Below are 26,889 nucleotides of genomic sequence, written 5' to 3'. Positions count from 1 at the left end.
GATTCCATGATTCTCAAGAAATGGAAAAAAGTTGTTTTCTTTTCTTGGAAAGTTATTTAAAATCCTCAAGAAAGTGAGTTTAAAAGAAATCAGAATTGTGTTCCAAATTAAATGTTACTTCTTACTTTTAAGGTGTTTGGATTTTAAATGCACAAAAAGGAAAAAATATACAACTTCATTTTCAAGAATTTGACTTAGAAAATATTAATGATGTAATTGAAATAAGAGATGGTGGAGAAGCTGATTCCTTGTTTTTAGGTAAGTTTGAAATATGAATAACATAAAGGTTGTACAGCTCAAGATAGTTGTACTTAGGGAAAAAGAATTTTTTTTTTTTTGAGACAGTCCTCTCTGTCACCTAAGCTGGAATGCAGTAGCTCAGTCTCTGCTCACTGCAACTTCCACCTCGCAGGTTCAATCAATTCTCCTGTCTCAGCCTCTTGAGTAGCTGGGATTATAAGCATGCACCACCATACCTGGCTAGTTTTTGTATTTCTAGTAGAGAGAGGGTTTCACCATGTTGGCCAGGCTAGTCTCAAACTCCTGACCTTAGGTGATCCACCCACCTCAGCCTCTCAAAGTGTTGGGATTATAGGCATGAACCACCACACCCAGCCAGAAAGAGCATTTCTTAATAAATTTAATCCCTCTCTTACAACTTGCAAAATGAAAATACAATAATAGAGTGATATGAGTTTATGTAGAGCTTACAATATAGGGCATATTTAAAATAGTGAGAACATAATTTTTTGAGCATTCTTTACAAAGCAGGACTAATTATTTTTACTTTTTAAATTCATTTTTAATTTTCATGGGTAAATGGATGTATATATTTATGGGATATGTGAGATACTTTGATATAGGCCTACAATGCAAAATAATCACATCAGTGTAAATAGGGTCTCCAACACCTCGAGCATTTTTCTTGTCTTTGTATTACTCTTTTAGTTACTTTTAAATGTTCATTAAGTTACTATTGACTGTGATCACCCTGTCGTACTATCAAATACTAGATCTTATTCATTCTAACTATATTTTGTATCCAGTGATCATCCTTACTCCCCCACCCTTCCCAGTACCCTTTTCAGCCTCTTATAACCAACATTCCACTCTCTATCTCCATGAGTTCAACTATTTTGGACTAATATTTTTGAGCCATCAGTTCTACTAGACAGTATTAATTGACTACCATAAGCACTACACATTGGAGACCAGAAGCTAAGGATGCCCATTTTGCAGTTCTCTATGCATTATGTGTACATCAGATGTATTCTGTAGATCATAGAATACATGCTGGCACACTAAAAAGCTATCAGTCGAACATACTAGCTAATACATTACTTAACTGCCACTGATTTTTAAGAAAAAAGATGTCTTTTGATAAGTCACACATTGAATAAAAATGCTCAAATGATCAATTTTCATGAATGAAATGATACCACTAAAAAGTGTTTTATCTAACGGTACTTTGAACTTATATTCATCATTCATTGTAAATCTGATCTGATAGATATGCAATCAGGATACAATCACATGAACGCTGCAACTAATCAATGAAGACTCCAGAGAAAATTTTCTAGAACAAATGAAGGGACAGTGTGGTGGGGAGGCTTCCCCAACCTTTTCATCAGTCAGCCCTTATATGGAATTCTGCAGCAAAATCTCACAAAGTTCTAGAGTGTGAGCTTGCTGGGGGAGGATTTTGGGAGCCACCCATAGAGCAAATAATGCAAAATGTGGCTGGCAAGAGGTGGCAAGAGCTGAGGAATCTGAAATTTGTTTTTGTCTACACTTATAAAAACTTTTAAACAGTTTTCTCATTTTAGGTCAAATTATTTTTCTAATAAAAATTTCAGACTTCTTATCATCTAAAAAAATGTATCAATTCACATGTTAGTATTTAAACAAATCATTGAAAAGTAAGTAAGAATTCCAGAAAGATCTCTGAGTCCTAGTTTAAAATTTGTAGGCAGGAATGTCTTTTGAATCAGAATCATTTGTAAGGCTTTCAATATGTAAAACTTTTTTAATTAATGTATTTTTTAATTAACTGAAGTATAGTAAAGAATGTTTTATTGTTTACTATAAACAATTTTAAAAAGCCAAGGAATTTGGCAGAAAATGTTTAGAAGTCACCATGTAATTTGTGTAGTTTATGATTCAACGCACAAAAAAGTACTGATTACATTTGGTCAAAAATTTAATAAAGGTGACTATAAACTCCATTGATTTATAGAGGTCTTTATAAGTAGTTAGTCATTTCTTTGGGATAACATGAACTTTGAATAGCAGTGGTACTAAGCCAGATATAAGTAACTCATCATTAAATTATAAAGCTGCAGAAACCTCAATATCAAAAAAATTAAAGAGAAGTTGGCTTTGTTGAAGCAGTGTTCAAAATGTAAAAGAACGTGTGCATTCATTTACTGTGGCTACTATATGAACGAGCCATGTAGCATGTAGCCCTACATCCGGCAGATGGAACTGAGAACAGGGGTGCATTTCCTTCTAGACCCAAAGGATCATCTCACTGATTATCTCATTTTCCTTTGGAACAGCTGTGTACACAGGGCCTGGTCCAGTAAAGGATGTGTTCTCTACCACCAATAGAATGACTGTTTTTCTCATCACTAACAATGTGTTGGCAAGAGGAGGGTTTAAAGCAAACTTCACTACTGGTTATCACTTGGGGATTCCAGGTAAGAGCCCATAAATCACACATTGCATAGTAACTTTAGGAGCAAAACAGCAAAGGTATACAGAATGTCAAGGCCAAGAACACATTTTAATGCTTTCCTTCTGTGACACCCATTCTTCCCCATCTTAATGAAGATCATCTTTCTTCTTTTACATCTATATTACCGCTACTTGAATTTGTTCAAAGTAGGAAGCCACAGAGGTTTTTAGCAGACCTACTTGCACTTCTCTGATGTGTAAAGAAGGTTGAATTTTGTGCGCTGAAGATGGACATGTTAAATGTTAAAAGTAGAATACTTGACTCTCTAAGGAAGAAAGTCTGTCATGTTTCCCATGTCAAGAACGTTTTAAGAGAACAAAGAAGGAAACAGGCAAGAGAGCTGTTGGTGTGCCAGCAACATTCAATTAAGTAACTAACATCATTAACTTTGAAGACAACCAGAGGAAAGCACTGCAGTGGAGAAATTTAATGCTGTTTGCTGGCATGCCCAACCCTCCAACCCTGGGTTTTTTTATTATATCCATAACATAATCAACAGGAGCAAACAAAATAGTGCCATGTTCGTCATGGATATTTATCTTCATATATCCAGTATATAAAGGTTTGCATTCAACAATGTACAGAGCATTTTTTTATAACTTGCATTCAACAATCTACAGAGCATTTTTTATAACTTGGACTATGACTTGTCTGGTAGAACTGCCCCACAACTCAGTGGTTCTTTCCACGTGCAAACATGTCAGAAAAACAGAATATATGCTACTTCCTACATCTCTCCTTCCCTTCCATAAAAATATTTGTGGTATTGATGTCTTTCGCTTGAATATCGAGAGAAGAGGTAGAGTTGGATAGTTGATCTTCATCTGCCTGTTATCTAATACCAAATCCAGCTACTATTAGGGTATGTTTATCTTTGTTCCTCCACACACAATTGACCAGGACTTTTGATTCTCTCCCAGAAAACTGTCCGCTTTAATCTTTATGTCAAATAATTAAGTGGTCTACCCTCTAGCCCTGAAAATGAACCACAATTGTTATTATCCATGCTACTTAGGTAGAAGTAAGTAGTAGCTCAATCAATTAATCTGGATTTTGTGACTGATTTTAGAAGACAGTCTTTTTACTTACAAGCAACAGTGACATGGATCAATAAAAAATAATTAATTAGGAAATGCTTTAAGATCTACATAAAATTATAATTTATCTTAGAGTACATTAAAAAGAAGAAATATAGAAAATGGCATGATTTTGTTAGGTAAAGAAGAAAATACATTGAGATGAAAATAGCAATAGACATGTATTTGCGCATGTGTGTGTGTGTGTGTGTGTGTGTGTTGCGAGAATTTAACTTAGAAGAAAATTTGATCATTGCATTGGAAAAAATTAATCAAGATAATTTTGAAAATGTCATTTTGAATTGAATCACTGATTTTGTTTCTTGATGATTTTGTTGCTGCTGATTATACTATAACCATGTTTGTTTGCCAATTATTTTATCTGCTATTTCAGTGTCCTCTTTGTGATGTACCTGTTATTTTAATTTAATTCAACATCTGAGTTATAAAGTAGAGATGGGTGATGGACATAGATGAGGACATTTTGGTAGCTCATGTTAGCACTTTTAAGATAAAACAGACTTTGGTTGTGTAATGTTTGAAAAAAGCTAAATCTCTCCTATTGTTATATAGAAAGTAAATTAGTTACTTTAATATCTAAAATTATGACCCTAATTTTTTTAACTATTATATAATTTTTGGATCCTGCTAGAACAGTCTTTGCTCAGTACTGGCTCCCACAAGTGACATTACAATAAAGTCTCCTCTCAAGAAATTTGGAAAAAGATGACCACCTTTGGCCAGAGCAATTTTCTTGAAACTCTGCCGTAATCAAATCTTTCTGATTTGATTAGAGGCCTTTGTTAGTAGTGTGAACCACCTAGTTTTTTGGTATGTTGCATAACTATTCAAAACCTCTTGTGCAGAACACCCACATTTCCACAAAAATTGCTGAAGGAAACCATAATGAGGAATGAAAAAACAATAAGTAAAGAGGATGGAAACATATGAGAACGTGTAATGGGCAGGAAAAAGAACCAAACCCCATTTGAAAACAATAAACTTTCCTGAAATTGAAAAAATAAAAGCGATCAAAACTAATAGTGAAAGAAACAATGAATAAAAAATTATATGCTTTTCAAATCTGACTAAAATTACCTGAAAAATCATGAAGTCTCAGTGCATTCAACAAAAAAATTAATAAGCAGGAATCAGTGTTATAACATTTTCTACACGAAGTTTTAAATCTCAAGAGAGAAATTTTTCTGAAAATTCCTAGTAGAATAAGTATAATTATTTTTGTAGATGTTGAAAATAAGATAATCTTTATATTTCTCTCAGTTATGAACATTAAAACAATGAAGTGTTATTTCTCATGTTTTAAGGAGAAAAATGGCACAACTGAAAAATATACAAGGGTCAGTAACTTGTGTATTTAAATACAGTAAAATTTAGGCTGGACTAATTGACTCAGGCCTGTAATCTCAGCACTTTGAGAGGCTGGGGAGGATGGATCACGAGGTCAGGAGTTCAAGACCAGCATGGCCAATACAGTAAAACCCTGTCTCTACTGAAAATGCAAAAATTAGCTGGGTGTGGTGACACTCTCCTGTAGTCCCAGCTACTCAGGAGGCTGAGGCAGAAGATTTGCTTGAACCTGGGAGGTGGAGGTTGCGGTTAGCCAAGCTCATACCACTGCACTCCAGCCTGAGCAACAGAGTGAGGCTCCATCTGCAAATAACTAAATAAAAATACACAAATAAATGCAGTAAAACTATGTGCTCCCTTCTGCAAAATATCATAAAATAGAGCAAGTAAATCCCCAATACCTAGTACCTATTCTACTATAGGCCATCCTAAATTTTTTTCAAGAAATCTGTCATGGAAATTTTTGAAAGAGATACTATACTTTTAAAGAAATTAAGATAAATAGTAAAATCTCAATTAATTGAGATTTTATAAAATACTATGCTCTAACAGATAAGGGATTAGATTATTGATGTATCCAAACAATTGAAATCATTATAGGTGATTTGGTTTGGCTCTGTGTTCCCACCCAGGTCTCACCTTGAATTGTAATTATCCCATGTGTTGTGTAAGGGACCCAGTGGGAGGTCATTGAATCATGGGGTTGGGTTTTTCCTGCACTGTTCTAATAATAGTGAATAAGTCTCATGAGATCTGATAGTTTTGTATAAACAGGAGTTCCCTTTCACATACTCTCTCTTGCCTGCTGCATATAAGATGTGCCTGTCTCCTCTCACCTTCTGACATGATTATGAGGCTTCCCCAGCCATGTGGAACAGTGAGTCCATTAAATCTCTTTTTTTAATATAAATTATGTAGTCTTGGGTATGTCTTTATTAGCAGCATGAGAACAGACTAACACAATAGGGCATTCCATCATCAGCAAAAGTGGACGCATCTTGAAATAAAATTTTAAAGACAAAGTAACCCTTATTTTAAATTGAAAATGAGAAGGGAGTAAATATTTGAAAAGAGGCAAATTAGTTCTCAAAAGGAAGACAGAGGCAAATCTTTTTCATCAAAAAGTTATAGTTACACTTTGTTTTTTAAAGTTGTGTTTTATGGATTCATAATAATTGAACATATTTATGGACATATGTAATATTTTAATACAAGCATACAATTTACAATCATCCAATCTGGGAAACTGAAATATTCCTCACCTCAAACATTTATTATTTCTAAGTATTAGGAACATTCCAAATTGTCTTCCCTAGTTATTTTGAAATGTGTCATAAATTATTAACTACAATCATTTCATTGTGTTACCAAACACTAGATTTTATTCCTTCTATGTAACTCTATTTTGGTACCCATGGAAACCCTTCTTTATCTTCCCTTTCCACTACCCTTCTCAGCCTCTGGTGACCACCATTGTATTTACTATCTTCATGAGATCAATTAATTCAGCTCCCACATCTGAATGAGAACATGCTACATTTGTCTTTCTGTGTCTATTTCACTAATCTAATGTCCTCCAGTTTCATCCATGCTGTTGCAAATGACAGGATTTCATTATTTATTATGACTGCATAATATTCCAATGTGCAAAGATACCATTTTCTGTCTCTCTCTTCATGTTGATGGACTCTTAGGTTGATTCCATAAGTTGGCTGTCAAGAATAGTATAATAAACTTAGGTGAGCAGATAGCTCTTCTATATGCTAATTTTCTCTCTTTTGGATAAATAACCAGCAGTGGTATTCCTGAATCATATGGTGGTTATATTTTAGTTCTTTGAGAAAACTCGTACTGGTTTTCATAATGCCTGTACTAGTTTACATTTCTACCAATGGTGTACAAATGTTCCCCTTTCTGTGCAACCTTGCCAACATTTATGGCTTGTCTCAAAATTTGGGGTAAATTATTTGTCTCAGACTCTTACAATGAAACAAACACAACATCAATGATTTTGAAAAATATTACAAGCAGTTTTGATTCAAGATCAAACTCAAAAACAGAGCACAATCTATTTCTCAACACGGAAGCGACACCAAGTTTATGGTGAACAGACTCTATATTTCTTTGGCCTATTGCTAGATTTCATTTACTATTTTTACATTAGCATGTAAGGTCTAAAGTTATTTTTAAGGAAAAAGTCCCTTGTTTGAAGCTAGCATGGAGTCTTCCATGCCCATCACTGCATGATGAATACATGGAGAGTGTGGTTTCACATTTCTCCTAGACATAGGACAGATGCTGCTGGGAAGTGAGTAGTGGAATGACTGAGTTGAAGCATTAGTACTGTCTGCTTCTGTGGAGGTTTTTTTTTTTTTAAATTTTTTATTGGATTTTAGGTTTTGGGGTACATGAGCAGAGCATGCAAGACAGTTGCGTAGGAACACACATGGCAGTGTGCTTTTCTTTCCTTCTCCCCTTCACCCACATTTGGCATTTCTCCCCAGGCTATCCCTCCCCACCTCCCCCTCCCACGGGCCCTCCCCTTTTCCCCCCAATAGACCCCAGTGTTTAGTACTCCCCTTTCTGTGTCCATGTGTTCTCATTTTTCATCACCTGCCTATGAGTGAGAATATGAGGTGTTTCATTTTCTGTTCTTGTGTCTGTTTGCCTAGGATGACGTTTTTTATACCCAAATACTGCAAAGCAACCACAGAAACAGGGACTTGGCCATGGAGGATAATCAAGGTGGTAAGGGAAAGCGAGGCTGGACACACATACTGGCACTCTACTTTGATGGTCATTTTAGAAAAAGGCATAAATGGGCATCAAAAATTGTTTTTGATTCATTTATCTTCTGAAGATATTTTAGGGACACCTTCCAAGGCATTCAGCTGAAATTTAACATAATTGTATAACGTATTTTTGTATCCTCTTTTCTTTGGACTATGTTCCTAACGTTTCCATTTCTGTTGTAATAAAGTATATGTAATATAGATTTATCAAGATCTGTCTCCTTCCTAAAAATGTCCCCTTATTGCTCTTTTCTGATACTCAGAGTCTTAGCATGGAATTCAATAGTGCTTGTCAGGCAACTGTGGAAGTGGCAGCTAATTACATTTAGGGATTTTGAGCCCTCCCCAAATTTTGTGGCATGTGCCTTAGAGATCAATTTAGTTCCATTTTAAACCAAGCATATGTTGACTAAATGAGGCAAGGCTACTGGAAACTTCATAAAAAGGAGATGGGGAAATTCAATTCTTAGCAATATTTCCTTTTCTCTCTCTCACCATGAGCATAAAACTATCAGAAATAAGATTTCAGAGTCCAGAGAGAGTTAAACAGTTAAAGACTGCTTAATGAAGCTGAACTATTGTATATTGCAAAGAATCAAAATCTAGTTTATGCATGTAAAGAAAATTTTGTAAAAGCTTATTTACTCTTCTCACCACTTAAAATTTCTGTTCAGTTCAGTGGCAATAGATTAATTTTCCCCATTCAGCATTTTTTCACCAGCTTATAGCTTATAGAAGTTCATTCAGCTTATAGAAAGTTATTTTTTTCTCTATTCATAGAATATAACCCTAACAGCTTCAGCTAGAGCACAAAAATGAATTACATTTTTCATATATTTATGTTATTATTTAAATTTAATTCAGATGCTTGTCTGTTTCCATTCAACTCATATGTGATTTTCCAATTAAATTTTGCCTGTATAAATTAGTAAAAGGGTAAAATTATCAGAAAATTTATCTATGATTAAATTATTGTCACTGAGAACTCTTGCATATGTCTATAATCCCAGCTACTCTGGAGGCTGAGACAGGAGAATTGCTTGACCTTGGGATGCAGAGGTTGCAGTGAGCTGAGAGCATACAATTTTTTTACACAGTGATTTCGATAAGCTATGAAAAAAGTAATAATTAAAAATAGAGTGGTGACTAACATCTGTAAGTATATTAATATGTTTGATCATGGACAATTAGTAATTACTGCTGTGAAATTTTTAAATCAAGTATAGCAAAATATATATTTAAGACAGAATATATGAATACAAACTCTTCTGCCCACATTTAAGACTTCCTCATTTCTGAAGGAAAATTAATGTCAGAAAGATGAAATATATAGTCAGTCAAAGTATTAATGCTGCCTTTAGAATCTGTAATTATCTCTGTCCATTTGTTATCTCACTAACCTAGTTTAAAAATATGTTTGTGAAACAAATTGATAATTATATTTATAAGAACCTCCCTAATAGCATTATATTTTGAGATATGCAACCAACTTTTCTCATGGTATGGATGTTTGTAGAAACAATCAGCCATGGCTTTCTAAAAATATTTTCATGATGGGGTAACTTTGATTTGGGTTGAAAACATACAGAATTCCTCAAAGTTTAAAGTAGAGGATACATACAAATAGCTGAAATTATTGTTGTAAGATCCTAATAGAAAAGGATTAGGTAGTTTGCTTGTTTATTTGGTTATTTGTAGGGAGAAGCAGCACAAGTAGCACATGGATTAAGAAGGTTAATTTTAAAAATATCAATGAAAGGCTGGACACAGTGGCTCAAGCCTTTAATTCCAGCACTTGGGAGGCCAAGGCAGGCAGATCACCTGAGGTCAAGACCAGGTTAACCAAAATGGAGAAAACCCATCTCTACTAAAAATAGAAAATTAACCAGGCGTGTTGGTACATGCCTGCAATCCCAGCTACTCTGGAGGCTGAGGCAGGAGAATTGCTTGAACCTGGGAGGCAGAGGTTGCAGTGAGCCAAGATAGCACCATTGCACTCTGGCCTAGGCAACAAAAGCGAAACTCCATTTCAAAAAAACAAAAAATCAGTGAAAAAGATTTTTTTTTACTGTTACTGTTTTTTCTGTTAAAAATATCTATTGAGTATTCTCTGTACATATATAAATATTTGTACACTTCACTATTTTTTAAAATTTGTTGTCCTGACACAGCTAAGACAAAAGTAATATTTACTCCTATTGACAGGCAAAGAAACTGAGCTTCAGAAAAACTAATTTCCTTTCCCAAGGTCAAATAAATATTAAAAGAAATGACTAAATTGCACCTCCAACCAAGGCCATATGACTTCAGGGCCTATGTCTTAACCATTATTCAGATTTATCTAAGTAAATTGTATCTTCATAATTCATAAAATTGATTCTTTTCTCAAATCACTAGGATTACCATCAGCCAATTATCTTATATTTTAAACTTAATTTGAAATCATAGTTTTAAAAAGTGCTTTATATTACATCAACTCTATTATTAAGCTACATACTTCTTTTGAAGCATATCGATCTTTTGACATACATTAATTTTTTTTTTACTGTCATCTAGAGCACAGACTTACTTTGTTCTCATGTCACCAGTTTTCATAGGCATGTATTTGTGTGTCTACAGTTCCATGAAATGTTATTCCATGTTTTGATTTGTGTAGCCATCACTACTCTCAAGATTCTTAACTCAGGCCAGGTGAGTCTGCTAAGGGTGGAAGTCATCGGCCCTGTTCCACTGGGCCCAGCCTGCCCCAGACCCAGCTGGTCCTGCCTGCCCAGCCCTCTGACAACCTGGAATGGAATGACTCTATGCTCCCTCCAGTTAAGGGTGCAGGGCCTTCCTGTGCTGGTGCTCATCACCAAGGTGGTGCACAGTGACACCTATCCCCTGGCTGCCTTCAGTTACCTGAAAAGGTAACTGACCTAACCTAACTTTATCAGACAGCAGGGTCAGGAGGTGGTGAAATGAGACAAAGACCACTGCCTCCTCGAGTCCCACCTGGCAGAAAGTGGGGAGGAGTGTGGAACTCTTAGATCTGAATGTCTTTGGTGGGATGTTTATGTTTATGTTTTAAAAATATCTACTTATTCCCTGCTTTGTGCCAGACATTTTGCCAAGCCCTGGTAGCAAACCATGGCTTTATGGGTATTGCAGCTAGCATATTGTATATTCAGTTTATAGAATGTCTGAGCTCGATGACAATATAAGTAAAACAAAAGGTTCATTTGTCTCTATATTAATTCAAATCTCCTTTTTTGGCCCTGGATATTTCAGACAGATCTCTACATTTTTTCAGTGACTTCTGGTGTTCAATCATTTTACCCGGTAATTTAAATTGACTTTTAAGTATTAGAATGAGCAGTCAAGTAAAATATCCGCATTTTATATTATGCAATTCCAAGCTTCTTTTATCCCTCAACTCAGGCACAGATCTTGGCCTAATAACATAAGGCAGGGGATGGTGGAAATAATTGTTTTTGTTTTATATTCTACTTCCATTTTTCCCCCATCTTTCCATAGTTCCAATTTTGGAAATTAGGAAGATTTTTTTGTTTTAACCATTGTAGTTTTCATTTGGCAAAGACCAGCTTCTGGTCAAATGCTAGCTCTGTTGTGAAACGGACGTGTGAGCTCTTTGGAGCATTTTTCCACCAGCCCTGGACTATTGTACTGTAGACACGGGTAGTATAACTGCTAGATAATCTCTTATAACCCCACTCAGCTCCATATCCCTAATCCCCAGGTTCCATTCCTCCACTTTTTGTGCTGGAGCCAGCCTTCCCTGCCAAGCAGTTGTCATCTGATCACCTTCTCAGTGATCACCTTGCCAACTTTCTAACTTCTGATTTCATTTCATAGAAATTGATCACTAATCTTTATTTACACAGCTACCTGCCCACAGACTTCAGAAAAATAACATTACCATCTCTCATTATTTTCACTATACTTCAATTTATCCTAGCATTTATCAAAAGCTAGGTAGTGAAATCAATGTATTGGGTTTCACTACTTAATAAATTTTATGTCTTGTTATGGGATAGAATGGGATGGGATGGGATGGGATGGGATGGGATGGGATGGGATGGGATGGGATGGGATGGGATGGGATGGGATGAGATGAGATGGGATGGGATGGGATAGGAATGGAATTAATAGAACAGAGCAAAGATAAATTTTAATTTAGTTACACACACACACACACACACACACACACATTGGTGTGTATCCTAGAGTTATTACTTAAAATCTGTTTCATACTAAAGTCAGAGTTTAAAAAAATCTGAAAGCCCTAGCACTGGTTCCATGAAAGACCTGGTCCTAGTGGTTATGCAGTTAGCTTCCAGCCAGAGAGTGAGATGCTGACCTTGCTCCTTTCAAACAACTCAACTAGGAGTTGATTATCTCGGGGCACTCCGCACTGGGTTTGCTGGATGGTACCATCTTCCCCTTTGCCCCATAAAAACACTCCCCCTCAAAAACTCTATTCAACATTTTTTTAGAAAAATACTCTAATGTGCTTTTATTAAAAATCTGAAAATAGGTGATGGATATTGATAGTTACTGGACCAGTTTTGGTGTTTTTTTCAGTAAGTGTAGTATGGCTATACTGAGTACCTCCCATTAGAGTATAAGAATATTTATCAGTACTCTCAGATTGGAGTCTACAACCTAGATTCTAAAACAGCAGGAATAATTTCTTTCAAGTGGCATTATGTTTGGTCAACATAAATTCAGAAAGTCTTCATGGATATTTTTATAATTTGTTTCAGAAATCATTTTAACCTGAAATTGAGTCTCCTTGAACGCAATGTAATAGTTATGTTATTATATTGACTTATAGTCACTAATAATTTTCAAAATACAAGCTTCCCTGTTTCTTATTTTTATCAAGTGCTTTTGCTTCCCCATATGATTGTTCATGTGCCACGCAGGGGATAAGACATCGAACCTCTCCACACCTGACAGCCATCGCCATTGTCAGGGAACCAAATTCCACTTAGCCCGCATGGAGTTCCTACTCTCCTTCCAGCACACAGCTATAAATCCTAAGCCATAACCAGAAAGCACTGGGCAAGGGAAGCAAACCCCTCTCTCCCCGTGATACGAGGGCTCTCCCAAACAAAACTTTGAAAGACTAAACAATCTCAGGAAACAGCAGGAGCTACTTTCTCTAAATAAAGAATGTTTCCAGTAGGCCTCTTTTTGCACAACCCAAGCTCTGAAAACAATAGCCAATGGCCTCCAGATATACCGTTCTTCCTTTGCCCAGTCTTTGCATTTACCTTTGTGTCTCCATGTGCCAAGCACATTCCCATGCCTCCAGCCCTGCTTTACTTGTTTGTAGCTCTATCCCCAACTTCGTTTTATGTTACAGATATTATAAAGTTTTTATTTCTTTGTGACAACTCTTTCCTGCCTGAGGCAAGCTTTCATTGAGCCCTCTGTTTCCAACCCAATTCAACTTTGATCCCACCAACAGACAATTTCGACATTTCTTTATTACAAAGCTTTGGCGGTATCATCTGGATGGTGAGGCCAGGGGACTGCTCTGTGCTTGAGTGGTTATTGCTTGTATGTCAGTTTAGGGTGGAGGAGTTTATTGAAGAGATACTAACAAAATTATGAGGAAGAGGTGAGTTGACAATCTCTCAGCCACCTCTTAGAAATTCCCTGAGTTTTACTGCAAAACAGATGTCTGAGGTTTCATCCACACTTTTCTAAAGCTACATACACATCAGCTTGGAAACTATTTCTGAGGCATTCTGAACCACCAGGTAGATGGCGTTGCTCAGTATCAAAGCCAGCTCCACCTTGTGCTGTGGCAAAGGACTGATATTTAAAGGGGAGCAAATGGGATTTGTACTCCAGAATCATCCACTTGTAATTTCTTTACCTACGCAGTAAACATTCTTCCCCCATAGAGCCATGCAAGGAAGACAGTTTTCAATGTGACAATGGAGAGTGTGTTCCACTGGTGAATCTCTGTGACGGTCGTCTGCACTGTGAGGATGGCTCAGATGAAGCAGATTGTGGTATGTGTTTTTTTAGGAAAATACATTTATGACGATACCCTCTGCATTTGGATTCTACAATGTAAAAGAAATATTACAAGTATGTTTATCAGGATCTGTTTTGACGCTTTGAAATGAGAACATCTCATCTCTGAGATGATTTTAGCACCTCTGACCCCGTCTGGTTAGGATAAAGTTAATATGCAGGCCTCAGTTTATTGTTTGTTTCCATTTTGCCACACTTAATAACTGGCATTATAAAGAAACCAATATTCATATAGGAAGCCTGGACTATCACAGAGACAATATTCCAAACCCAGCAGACTGACACCACTCATATTGGCTACTGTGTTCTCTTCATTGCCTACATTCAGAGGCACCTGCATGCTCACTTATAACTCACTTTCTCTCCCTGCCTTGCTGAGTTTTTAGTCCAGCTCCCCTTCCAGACTGCAATAACATTATGAATCATGGATACTTTTATTATGTCTTTTTATTTGCACTGTAACTAAGTTTAAAAAAATCTACAATAAGTATTAGCTATAGCTGGCCAGACAAGGTGGCTCACACCTGTAATTCCATCACTTTGGAAGACCGAGGCAGGCAGATTTCCTGAGGTCAGCAGTTCCTGACCAGCCTGGCCAACATGATGAAACCTTGTCTCTACCAAAAATATAAAATTAGCCAGGTGTAGTGGCAGGTGCCTGTAATCCCAACTACTCAGGAGGCTGAGGCAGGAGAATTGAGAATCACTTGAACCTGGCAAGCAGAGGTTGCAGTGAGCTGAGATTGCGCCATTGCACTCCAGCCTAGGCAACAAGAGCAAAACTCCATCTCAAAAAAGAAAAAAAAAACAGAATTAGCTATAGTTTAGGCATGAGGAAACTATGGTTTGGAAATGGTAAGTGCTGCCGAAGGTCACACATCTAGAACCTAAGTTTGCGTAATTCTATTGTCACTGCTCTTAACTCTTGTCATAATAGAAAAAAAAAAGTGTAAATGATGTAGCATTATTTTATAGAATTACAACATACCGGTGTAGGTAAGACTACAGTTGCTGATGTTTTCCTCCTTTAATGAATTCACTTAGCTTGGTCCAGTCCCTACCTGGCCGCTAATGGCCTTAACATTCCGTTCAAAACGGTTGTAAAGTGATGAGTAAGGTGATAGAAATCAAAGTACAAAGAAAGTAGTTTTGGAGGGATGGGAAGGGAATTCCTAAAGTAGTTCCTAAACTTGATTTCCTACTTTCAGAAACTAAGTTTATAAGATATACTCTTCACATATAACTTTATTTTCTGTTTATTTGCTGTATAGATTTGTAATAAACTTGCATATCTCTGCTTTTTCCATTTTTATAGTTATATAAAAGAGCAATATTGTCTACTAAATTTATATTTTTCAAATTAGACCTTCCATCATGCTCTTAGGAAAAACAGCAATCAGTCTCTAAACTCAAAATGTTAGAAACATTGCACATTTAGTTTAGAGGACATAATTTACTCTTATCAATTTAGGTCAAAATGGCCACCTGTATCATCTAATGTTTTTAATGCATCTCTTTTTGTTAGTTTTTCTAAAAAATTTGCTGTAAATTTGAAAATTTTATTTCTATATATTTATGAGGTATGTGATATTATTATATATAATGTATGTATATGGATTGCATATAGAGAGAATGTATATATATAAAAGGTATGTATATGTGTGTGTGTGTGTGTGTGTGTGTATCTATATATAGAGAGAGAGAGAGAAAGAGAGAGAGAAAACAAGGAATGATTCAATGATGCAAATTAACCTATCCATCACCTTAAATACCTATCATTTATCATGATGGGAAAATTTGAAATTTCACAATTTTACAAAATTTTGAAATATACAACACATTAACTGTAGTCACAGTGCAGAGTGAGAGATCTCAAAAACTTACTCCTCCTGTCTAACTGAAGCTCTGTACTCTTTGAACATTTGGCTGACGTCTTCCCATTCTCCCCACCCTTCAGTGCGTTTTTTCAATGGCACAATGAACAACAATGGTTTAGTGCAGTTCCAAATCCAGAGCATATGGCATACAGCTTGTGCTGAGAACTGGACCACCCAGATTTCAAATGATGTTTGTCAGCTGCTGGGCCTAGGGTAAGTAATTCTACTGAGTTCCCTTTTAAGAGATTCTCAGACTTTTTTATTACTATGAAATTAGGTTTAGTAAGAACTTTAAAATTTATAAAAGTTATGAATTTAGAAATTACACATTGGCAAAAGGGAGAAAACAAAAATCTTGATTAACCTCATCCTCAAATAATAACCAATGTTAATAACCTTTGTATTAATAGTATATACATGTAAGTAAATATTATATAAAATATAATATGCTCTGTTATGCAAAATACTCATATGTAAGCATTTCTTGTGTTTTTATAATTTTTAGGTGATTATTCTTAAGAAAATGAATTATTTCATTTTATGCTATAACATAATATACATAAATAATCACAAGAGTACTACAGACAATATACTTTTGCTATATCTTTGCAACGCATTTACAATAGTTTTTTTGAAACAGTTATAAAGGTACTATTGTAATTGGAGAGGTTATGCAAAAATTGTAAAATATTTTCAAAATTAAAATTTTTTCATAACTCTTCTCCTGCAATAGTACTTCTATAAATTTTATATTATAGAAAGATAATGAAGGATATTCTCAAGAAGGATGGTGCAAAATATTCATCAAAAATGTATTATACCTCCCAGTCTAATGCCATAATATATTTCATCAAATATGTAATTTTACCATATTTGTTTTTTACCTTCCCACCAAGTCTTAAAGCTACTTAGGTAGAAAATGAAAGTAATGAGAATTAATAACATACTTATTTTGCATTTTACAACCTGTCAACTTTTATTCACCATTCTAATCCTTAAGCATATATGATTTTGAAGACTAGTGATTACCAACCATGTTGGCTCACATGTGGTTGTCTTTATAACTTATAACACCATCTCATTTAAAGTTTGTCATATTATCCCAGCACTTTGGGAGGCCGAGGTGGGTAGATCACAAAGTCAAGAGATCAAGACCATCATGGTCAACATGGTGAAACCCCGTCTCTACCAAAAATACAAAAAAAAATTAGCTGGGCATGGTGGCGCGTGCCTGTAATCCCAGCTACTCAGGAGGCTGAGGCAGGAGAATTGCCTGAACCCAGGAGGCGCAGGTTGCAGTGAGCCGAGATGGCTCCATTGCACTCCAGCCTGGGTAACAAGAGCGAAACTCCGTCTCAAAAAAAAAAAAAAAGTGTGTCATATTAAACTATGAGGTCCATAAAGGGAAGAACCATGTCTATTTTATATATTATTGCAATGCTAACATCTAGATTATTAGTTGTCTTTAAAACTCAGTGCCAAATAAACAGTAAATTATAAATGTACTCTATGTACATGTAAATATAGACACACCTATGTATAAAAGCATATGCCAAAAGTATCTAATTATAAAACATATGCTTTTCTCTTAGGTTGATTCCAAATGTTGGCTATTGTGAGTAGTGCTGCAGTAAGCATGGGAGGGCAAACACTCTCTTTAATACACTGATTTCCTTTCTTTTGAATATATGACCAGCAGTGGAACCACTGGATTATATGGTAGTTCTATTTTTAGTTTTCTAAGGAACCTCCATAATGTTCTGAATAATGTACCTAATTTTTATTTTCCCCAAGAGTCTAATGGGGGTTCTTCTTCTTTCATATCCCCACCAGCATCTCTTACAGCTGCTCTCTTGATAAAAGCTATTTTAACAGGGATGAGAGATATCTCATTGTGGTTTTGATTTGCATTTCTCTAGCAATTAGTGATGTTGAGAATTCTTTCATATTCTGTTGGCTTTTTTATGTCTGGTTTTGAGAAATGTCTTTTTAAATCAGTTACCCATTTCTAAAATCAGAATATATGCTTTTATTTCTTGTCAATATGTTTGAGCTCTTTATACATTTTGATCGTTAAGTGCTTGTCAGATGGATAGTTTGCAGGTATTTTTTCCCAGTCTGTGGATTGTCTCTTCACTTTGTTGGTTGTTTCCTTTGCTGTGTAGAAGCTTTCTAGCTTGATGTGATCCCATTTGTCCAAATTGGCTTTGGTTACCTGTACTCTTGGGGGCTTACTCAAGCAATCTTTGTCCAGACCAATGTCCTGGAGTGTTTCTCCCAATGTTTTATTCTAGTGGTTTTTACGTTTTGGGTCTTAGGTTTAACTCTTTAGTTCACTTTGATATGATTTTTCTATATGGTGAGAGATAGGGGCTTAGTTTCATACTTCATATAGTTAAGCAGTTTTCCCAGCATCATTTACTGAAGAGATTGTTCTTTCCCCAGTAAGTGTTTTTGGTGCCTTTGTATAAACAGAATCAGTTGGCTGTAAACACATAGATTCATTTCAGGGTTTTCTATTCTGCTCTCTATTTTGTTCCATTGGTCTAATGTCCATTTTTATGCCAGTTATCTTGGTTACTATAGGTTTGTAGGATATTTTGAAATCTGGTAGTATGAAGCTTCCAGTTTTGTTCTTTTTGTTCAGGACTGCTTTGGCTATTTGGTGTGTTTTGTGGTTCCATACAAATTTTAGGATTTTTTTCTATTTTTTTGTGAAGAATATCTTTGGTGTTTTGATAGGGACTGCATTAAGTCTGATAGGGATTGAGTGGTATTGCCATTTTAACAATATTAATTCTTCCAATCCATGAGTATAGGATATTTTTTTCATTTGTTTGTGTCCTCGTCAATTTCTTTCATCAGTATTTCATAGTTTTCATTGAAGAGGTCTTTCACCTCCTTAGTTAAATTTATTTCTAGGTGTTTAATTTTTTTGTGGCTGTTGTAAATGGGATTGCTTTCTTTATTTCATTTTCAGTGAGTTGGTTGCTGAGGTATAGAAACTGTATTGATTTGGTTTTATTCATTTTGCATCCTGAAACTTTACTAAATTTAATTATCAAATCCCTTTTGTGGTGGAGTCTTTAGGTTTTTCTATAGATAAGGTCATGTCATCTATAAACAGGGACAATATTCCTTCTTTCCCATTAGGATGCTCTTTATTTATCTTTATTCAAATTGCTTTTTCTAGGACGTTCAGTATTATGTTGAGTACGAGTGGTGAGAGTAGGTATCCTTGTCTTGTTCCAGTTCTTAGAAGATTTAACTATGGCTTTGTCGTATATAATCTTTATTGTGTTGAGGTACATTTCTTCTATACCTAACTTAGCTTCTTTCAGTTGGACTGAGAGCTTCCGGTTCCTTTTATATTCCCAAATGCTGTCCATTTAGAATGAAAATGTCCCAGCTCCAAGCCTCATCCAAGTGATGTCAGCCTCATCAGGAAGGCAATTCCTATCAAGGGCAAGAGAGGAAATAAATTTTATTATTCATTATGTAAATAATCAATTTGGTTTATGCATATTAGAATCTTCTGTACTTTAAATTTGTTTGTGTGTGTGCGTAATTCCTTTTATTCTACATTTTAAACTTTAACAAAAACTCTTTCAACATAGGGAGCTTTCAGGCATAAAGTCTTGGAAGAGGGTGAGTTGCAGGAGAAACAATGCTTTTTGATAGAGTCAACAAAACCCAGAAACTAACGGTTGTTTATTTTCATTTCAAACACAGAACTGGGTAAGTGGCATTCATTCCAAGTTCCTACTTTAAACACTAATTTTAGTTCAATAGTGAATTCAAAGAGGTGAGGTCCCAGGAAGCTGTTAACTTCAATTGCTGGGGAGCTGCTATAGAGACTCAGGAACTTAGTTTCTAAAGATTAAACTAAGGAGATTGAGAACTTGACCTTGCTTCCACAATTGATGCTCCAGTGTGCCCTGGATAACCAGGCTTTCCTTGCCCAGGAGATTTGTGTCTCAATTCACCACCTTTTGAAGATCACCATGTGATTATAAAAAGATCACAATGTGATTATAAAAAGTGGAGTTCTTTCCATTGTGGTTTGTGAATTTTAACTACATTGTTTCCTGGAGGATATATTGGGTTAAGATGAGTTATTCACAGAGATCAAAACAATCAACATGTTACTTTGACAGAAGGTTTTTTTCCAATGAATTTGAATGAAAAATGTTAGTTGGGTGACAGCAAAATGCTGATTCCTACATTTACAGTCCTTCCAATGCATTGGGAGGAAACATATGTCTTTATTACATTTTAACAGTATATAATGTAAATGTATTATTATTAATCCTGGATCAGAAATCTAAGCACTAATGATGATATTGTGTTTGTTCCATGAATAAATAAAACACATATTTACATGCTCATGTGGTGATGATAGACATAAAAACAGATAATTACAATATAATGTGATAAATTCAATATGCTGTAGCAGAACTTAATTCAACAAGGGGATATCAAAGATAGCTTTCTAGACAATGGCCCGAGCTAAGTGGGTAACAGCCAATTTCACACATCTCTGTTCTATTTATTTACCCAGTTTTCCCCAGCCAAATTTCACTCTCTAGTTCACTGATCCCATTTCCCATGAATCATAGTCCTTCTAACCAGATACAGGGACAAATAACCCGATTTTTTTAGTGTGTGTAACACAAGTAGTACATCCCACTGCCTTAGATACAATATTTTTTATGAAGATCAGGTGCTTGCTTTCTTCAGAAATGAGTCAGTTAATCACTGCAAAGGCTTTAATCTTTGAGCCTGCGCTTATTAAATAGTCTCCCTAGTGCTCTAGTAATTGAAAGAAAGTTATATCCTTAATGAGAATTTGTCTAGACTGGTGCATGGTAACTGAAGGAAAACTTAGTGAGTTTAAAATGATGTGTGTTTGCTGCAGTAGAAAGTAATTTAGGAGTCAATTTATTAAAAAACCACTGTAGTCTCTCAAGATTATTTGTGCAGATAGGGCACAAAATGCAATTCCCTTCAGATTCTAGTAAGTCATATGAGGCCGATTTCATTAGCCTTTCCTTTTTTATATTAAACATTTTCATTTCCTACCATTTATTACATGCATAATAAATGCAAATAAAAAGTACCTTGAGTAACATTTTCATGTCTTGATCAAAGTATGAAAGAAAACATTTTATATTGATGCAAAAATAAAGGTTAAAAAAAAACCTACAGTAGTGGGGTTTTTTTTTAATGATTTTTCCTAGCAAAAAGCATTTCCCTGTTACTAACCCAATATATAAATGATATAGCTGATTTACTCTGTTGCATCATTAAACTCTGGAAAATAATCATCATTTCTCTAAAACTTTACAGAATTTAGGAAATACTAATACATCAAAAGTGGAGTTAGTTGTTTGTGTTCTACTAAGGTAGCCTAATTGGCGTTAATTTTTAAATCTCCTATAAGTCCTGTGCAAGATAACTTCTACATATCAGAAACATCAAGTTGAGCCTTACATTCTCATATGCTAATAAGAAATGGAATTATCCCAGGGTTCTTTCATTGCAGAGGTGTTTTGAAAATATTGGGGGGGAGAGATTAAAATATTTTTCAATAAGCCTTTCAAAAACATAGAACATAATGATTTAATTTCTTATGTAATCACTGCAATGATTTTGTTTGCACAACTTAGCACTGAGTTCCAGAACACTGGAAATAGAACCTATGTTTTATCCAATTTAAGAAGTTGGTAGACACATAGTGCTTCTGTCCTTGTTCATATTTTCTGTCAGTGTCACAAAATTTTCAAGTATGTAGGAAAAGCCTTGACTTATTACAACTCAGGACACAAAACAACACAGATATGGGAACAGTAACAAAAAATAATATATCCTTTGGCTTTAGGTTTTTTTTTTAAATTTGCTAACTTTACGCAGCAAATAATTAAATAATGTTTTGCATTTAAAAAATTTTTATTTGCAACTTCAGCACTGAAGGCACTTTTATTTTATGCTTAGCTATGTTATCATGGTGGGACAGGTGAGCAAAACTTTGGGCCAGATGGTGGAAAAAATTGTATTTTAATTTGGTTTCATTGATTTAACTACAAAGTCCATCATTTACTTGAAGCACAAATTGTAACCCTGATGTTTTCTCCATTTTAAAATTAGAAACACACTAATTAAAAACAATTAAAGAGCATATCATTAATAGCAAGCTGTTTAACATTAATACTCAATAGATTTATTATCTAACAGGGTGGAGGAAAGCACAGTGATAAAATTATGTCTTCTCCGGGCAAAGGAGTGACAGTAGGTGTACCACTCCCTTGCAATACAACAGCTACATCAGCTCTTGAAGGTACAGCCTGGTCATACATAAGAATCACCTGATCTCAGCCTCCGACCTTTAGATTTAGAATGGCCTAGGTCAGTAGATCTCAATGTGTTGTAGGACCAAATTCCATCCTAGCATGGAATCACCTGGGATACATTTACAGAAATTCAAATCCTGGAATCCTGCCTCAGGCCTACTGAACCCAAAAGTCTAGAATAAGGCCAGGCAATCTGTGATTCAGTAAGTCTGTCAAGTGATTCATATGCATTCCAGAGTTGAGAACCACCACCAAGGGTAAGTGCTCTCAACCTTTCTTTGTATGTCAAAGACTTTTGCCAGTCTGGAGAAAATTAGTTTGGAGAATCTTCTTTGTTTCTTGCTCCTACTTTGGCTTATACTTTTTTTTTTTTTACTTTTTAAATTTATTTATTATACTTTATGTTCCAGGGTGTATATGCAGAAAGTGCAGGTTTGTTACATAGGTACACGTGTCATGGTGGTTTCCTGCATCCATCACCTGATCATCTACATTAGGTGTTTCACCTAATGCTATCCCTCCCCAATCCCCCACCACTTGCTATCCCTCCCCTAGCCCCCTCGCCCCTGAACAGGCTCTGCTGTGTTATGGTACCCTCCCTGTGTTCTCATTGTTCAACACCTACTTATGAGTGAGAACATACAGTGTTTGGTTTACTGTTCTTGTGTCAGTTTGCTGAGAATGATAGTTTCCAGCTTCATCCATATCCCTAAAAAGGACATGAACTCATCCTTTTTTATGGCTACATAGTATCCCATGGTGTATATGTGCCACATTTTCTTTTTTTTTTTCTTTTTTTTTTTGCAGATACTATCATTCTTTTTTTTTTTTTTTTTTTAATTTTTTATTGGATTTTAGGTTTTGGGGTACATGAGCAGAGCATGCAAGACAGTTGCGTAGGTACACACATGGCAGTGTGCTTTGCTTTTCTTCTCCCCTTCACCCACATTTGGCATTTCTCCCCAGGCTATCCCTCCCCACCTCCCCCTCCCACTGGCCCTCCCCTTTTCCCCCCAATAGACCCCAGTGTTTAGTACTCCCCTTTCTGTGTCCATGTGTTCTCATTTTTCATCACCCGCCTATGAGTGAGAATATGCGGTGTTTCATTTTCTGTTCTTGTGTCAGTTTGCTGAGGATGATGTTTTCCAGATTCATCCATGTCCCTACAAACGACACGAACTCATCATTTCTGATTGCTGCATAATATTCCATGGTGTATATGTGCCACATTTTTCCAATCCAGTCTATTATCAATGGGCATTTGGGTTGATTCCAGGTCTTTGCTATTGTAAACAGTGCTGCAATGAACATTCGTGTACATGTGTCCTTATAGTAGAACGATTTATAGTCTTTTGGATATATACCCAGTAATGGGATTGCTGGGTCAAATGGAATTTCTATTTCTAAGGCCTTGAGGAATCGCCACACTGTCTTCCACAATGGTTGAACTAATTTACACTCCCACCAACAGTGTAAAAGTGTTCCTTTTTCTCCACATCCTCTCCAGCATCTGTTGTCTCCAGATTTTTTAATGATCGCCATTCTAACTGGCGTGAGATGGTATCTCAATGTGGTTTTGATGTGCATCTCTCTGATGACCAGTGACGATGAGCATTTTTTCATATGATTGTTGGCCTCACATATGTCTTCTTTCGTAAAGTGTCTGTTCATATCCTTTGCCCACTTTTGAATGGGCTTGTTTGTTTTTTTCCTGTAAATCTGCTTGAGTTGTTTGTAAATTCTGGATATCAGCCCTTTGTCAGATGGGTAGACTGCGAAAATTTTTTCCCATTCTGTTGGTTGCCGATCCACTCTAGTGACTGTTTCTTTTGCCGTGCAGAAGCTGTGGAGTTTCATTAGGTCCCATTTGTCTATTTTGGCTTTTGTTGCCAATGCTCTTGGTGTTTTGTTCATGAAGTCCTTGCCTACTCCTATGTCCTGGATAGTTTTGCCTAGATTTCCTTCTAGGGTTTTGATGGTGCCAGGTCTTATGTTTAAGTCTTTAATCCATCTGGAGTTAATTTTAGTGTAAGGTGTCAGGAAGGGGTCCAGTTTCTGCTTTCTGCACATGGCTAGCCAGTTTTCCCAACACCATTTGTTAAACATGGAATCCTTGCCCCATTGCTTGTTTTTGTCAGGTTTATCAAAGATTGTATAGTTGTATGTATGTTGTGTTGCCTCCGGTGCCTCTGTTTTGTTCCATTGATCTATATCTCTGTTTTGGTACCAGTACCATGCTGTTTTGATTACTGTAGCCTTGTAGTATAGTTTGAAATCTGGTAGTGTGATGCCCCCCGCTGTGTTCTTTTTGCTTAGAATTGACTTGGCTATGCGGGCTCTCTTTTGGTTCCATATGAAGTTCATGGTGGTTTTTTCCAGTTCTGTGAAGAAAGTCAATGGTAGCTTGATGGGGATAGCGTTGATTCTGTAAATTACTTTGGGCAGTATAGCCATTTTCACGATATTAATTCTTCCTAACCATGAACATGGAATGTTTCTCCATCTGTTTGTGTCCTCTCTGATTTCGTTGAGCAGTGGTTTGTAGTTCTCCTTGAAGAGGTCCCTTACATTCCTTGTGAGTTGTATTCCAAGGTATTTTATTCTTTTTGTAGCAATTGCGAATGGCAGTTCGCTCTTGATTTGGCTTTCTTTAAGTCTGTTATTGGTGTAGATGAATGCTTGTGATTTTTGCACATTGATTTTATATCCTGAGACTTTGCTGAAGTTGTTTATCAGTTTCAGGAGTTTTTGGGCTGAGGCGATGGGGACTTCTAGGTATACTATCATGTCGTCTGCAAATAGAGACAATTTGGCTTCCACCTTTCCTATTTGAATACCCTTTATTTCTTTTTCTTGCCTGATTGCTCTGGCTAGAACTTCCAGTACTATATTGAATAGGAGTGGTGAGAGAGGGCATCCTTGTCTAGTACCAGATTTCAAAGGGAATGCTTCCAGTTTTTGCCCATTCAGTATGATATTGGCTGTTGGTTTGTCATAAATAGCTTTTATTACTTTGAGATACGTTCCATCGATACCGAGTTTATTGAGGGTTTTTAGCATAAAGGGCTGTTGAATTTTGTCAAATGCCTTCTCTGCGTCAATTGAGATAATCATGTGGTTTTTGTTTTTGGTTCTGTTTATGTGGTGAATTACGTTGATAGACTTGCGTATGTTGAACCAGCCTTGCATCCCTGGGATGAATCCTACTTGATCATGATGAATAAGTTTTTTGATTTGCTGTTGCAATCGGCTTGCCAATATTTTATTGAAGATTTTTGCATCTATGTTCATCATGGATATTGGCCTGAAGTTTTCTTTTCTCGTTGGGTCTCTGCTGGGTTTTGGTATCAGGATGATGTTGGTCTCATAAAATGATTTGGGAAGGATTCCCTCTTTTTGGATTGTTTGAAATAGTTTTAGAAGGAATGGTAACAGCTCCTCCTTGTGTGTCTGGTAGAATTCGGCTGTGAACCCATCTGGACCTGGGCTTTTTTTGTGTGGTAGGCTCTTAATTGCTGCCTCAACTTCAGACCTTGTTATTGGTCTATTCATAGTTTCAGCTTCCTCCTGGTTTAGGCTTGGGAGGACACAGGAGTCCAGGAATTTATCCATTTCTTCCAGGTTTGCTAGTTTATGTGCATAGAGTTGTTTGTAATATTCTCTGATGATGGTTTGAATTTCTGTGGAATCTGTGGTGATTTCCCCTTTATCATTTTTTATTGCATCTATTTGGTTGTTCTCTCTTTTCTTTTTAATCAATCTGGCTAGTGGTCTGTCTATTTTGTTGATATTTTCAAAAAACCAGCTCTTGGATTTATTGATTTTTTGAAGGGTTTTTCGTGTCTCAATCTCCTTCAGCTCAGCTCTGATCTTAGTAATTTCTTGTCTTCTGCTGGGTTTTGAGTTTTTTTGATCTTGCTCCTCTAGCTCTTACAATTTTGACGATAGGGTGTCAATTTTGGATCTCTCCATTCTCCTCATATGGGCACTTATTGCTATATACTTTCCTCTAGAGACTGCTTTAAATGTGTCCCAGAGGTTCTGGCACGTTGTGTCTTCATTCTCATTGGTTTCGAAGAACTTCTTTATTTCTGCCTTCATTTCGTTGTTTACCCAGTCAACATTCAAGAGCCAGTTGTTCAGTTTCCATGAAGCTGTGCGGTTCTGGGTCGGTTTCTGAATTCTGAGTTCTAACTTGATTGCACTATGGTCTGAGAGGCTGTTTGTTATGATTTCTGTTGTTTTGCATTTGTTGAGCAGTGCTTTACTTCCAATTATGTGGTCAATTTTAGAGTAGGTGTGATGTGGTGCTGAGAAGAATGTGTATTCTGTGGATTTGGGGTGGAGAGTTCTGTAAATGTCCACCAGGTTTGCTTGCTCCAGGTCTGAGTTCAAGCCCTGGGTATCCTTGTTGATTTTCTGTCTGGTTGATCTGTCTAGTATTGACAGTGGAGTGTTAAAGTCTCCCACTATTATTGTGTGGGAGTCTAAGTCCTTCTGTAAGTCATTAAGAACTTGCCTTATGTATCTGGGTGCTCCTGCGTTGGGTCCATATATGTTTAGGATCATTAGCTCTTCTTGTTGTATCGATCATTTTACCATTATGTAATGGCCTTCTTTGTCTCTTTTGATCTT

General features: G+C 36.1%; 1 protein-coding gene across 2 annotated transcripts in view; it reads left to right on the top strand.

Annotated features, from left to right (window-relative positions):
* TMPRSS15 (transmembrane serine protease 15) overlaps nucleotides 1–26,889 on the top strand; it is a 121,909-nt gene that overhangs the window by 67,138 nt on the left and 27,882 nt on the right. The window contains exons 16-19 of one of the 2 annotated variants that reach the window (XM_054249036.2): nucleotides 133–258; nucleotides 2,559–2,699; nucleotides 13,892–14,002; nucleotides 15,985–16,117. In XM_054249036.2, coding sequence (XP_054105011.2) covers nucleotides 133–258; nucleotides 2,559–2,699; nucleotides 13,892–14,002; nucleotides 15,985–16,117 — 511 coding nt within the window. The remainder of the gene's footprint in view (nucleotides 1–132; nucleotides 259–2,558; nucleotides 2,700–13,891; nucleotides 14,003–15,984; nucleotides 16,118–26,889) is intronic. The other variant, XM_078358592.1, reaches the window with a different exon arrangement.

This window comes from Callithrix jacchus, chromosome 21 (assembly GCF_049354715.1).
Source record: "Callithrix jacchus isolate 240 chromosome 21, calJac240_pri, whole genome shotgun sequence".
NCBI lineage: Eukaryota > Metazoa > Chordata > Mammalia > Primates > Cebidae > Callithrix > Callithrix jacchus.
Note: the sequence above shows the minus strand (reverse complement) of the source record. Positions and strands in the feature narration are given on the sequence as shown.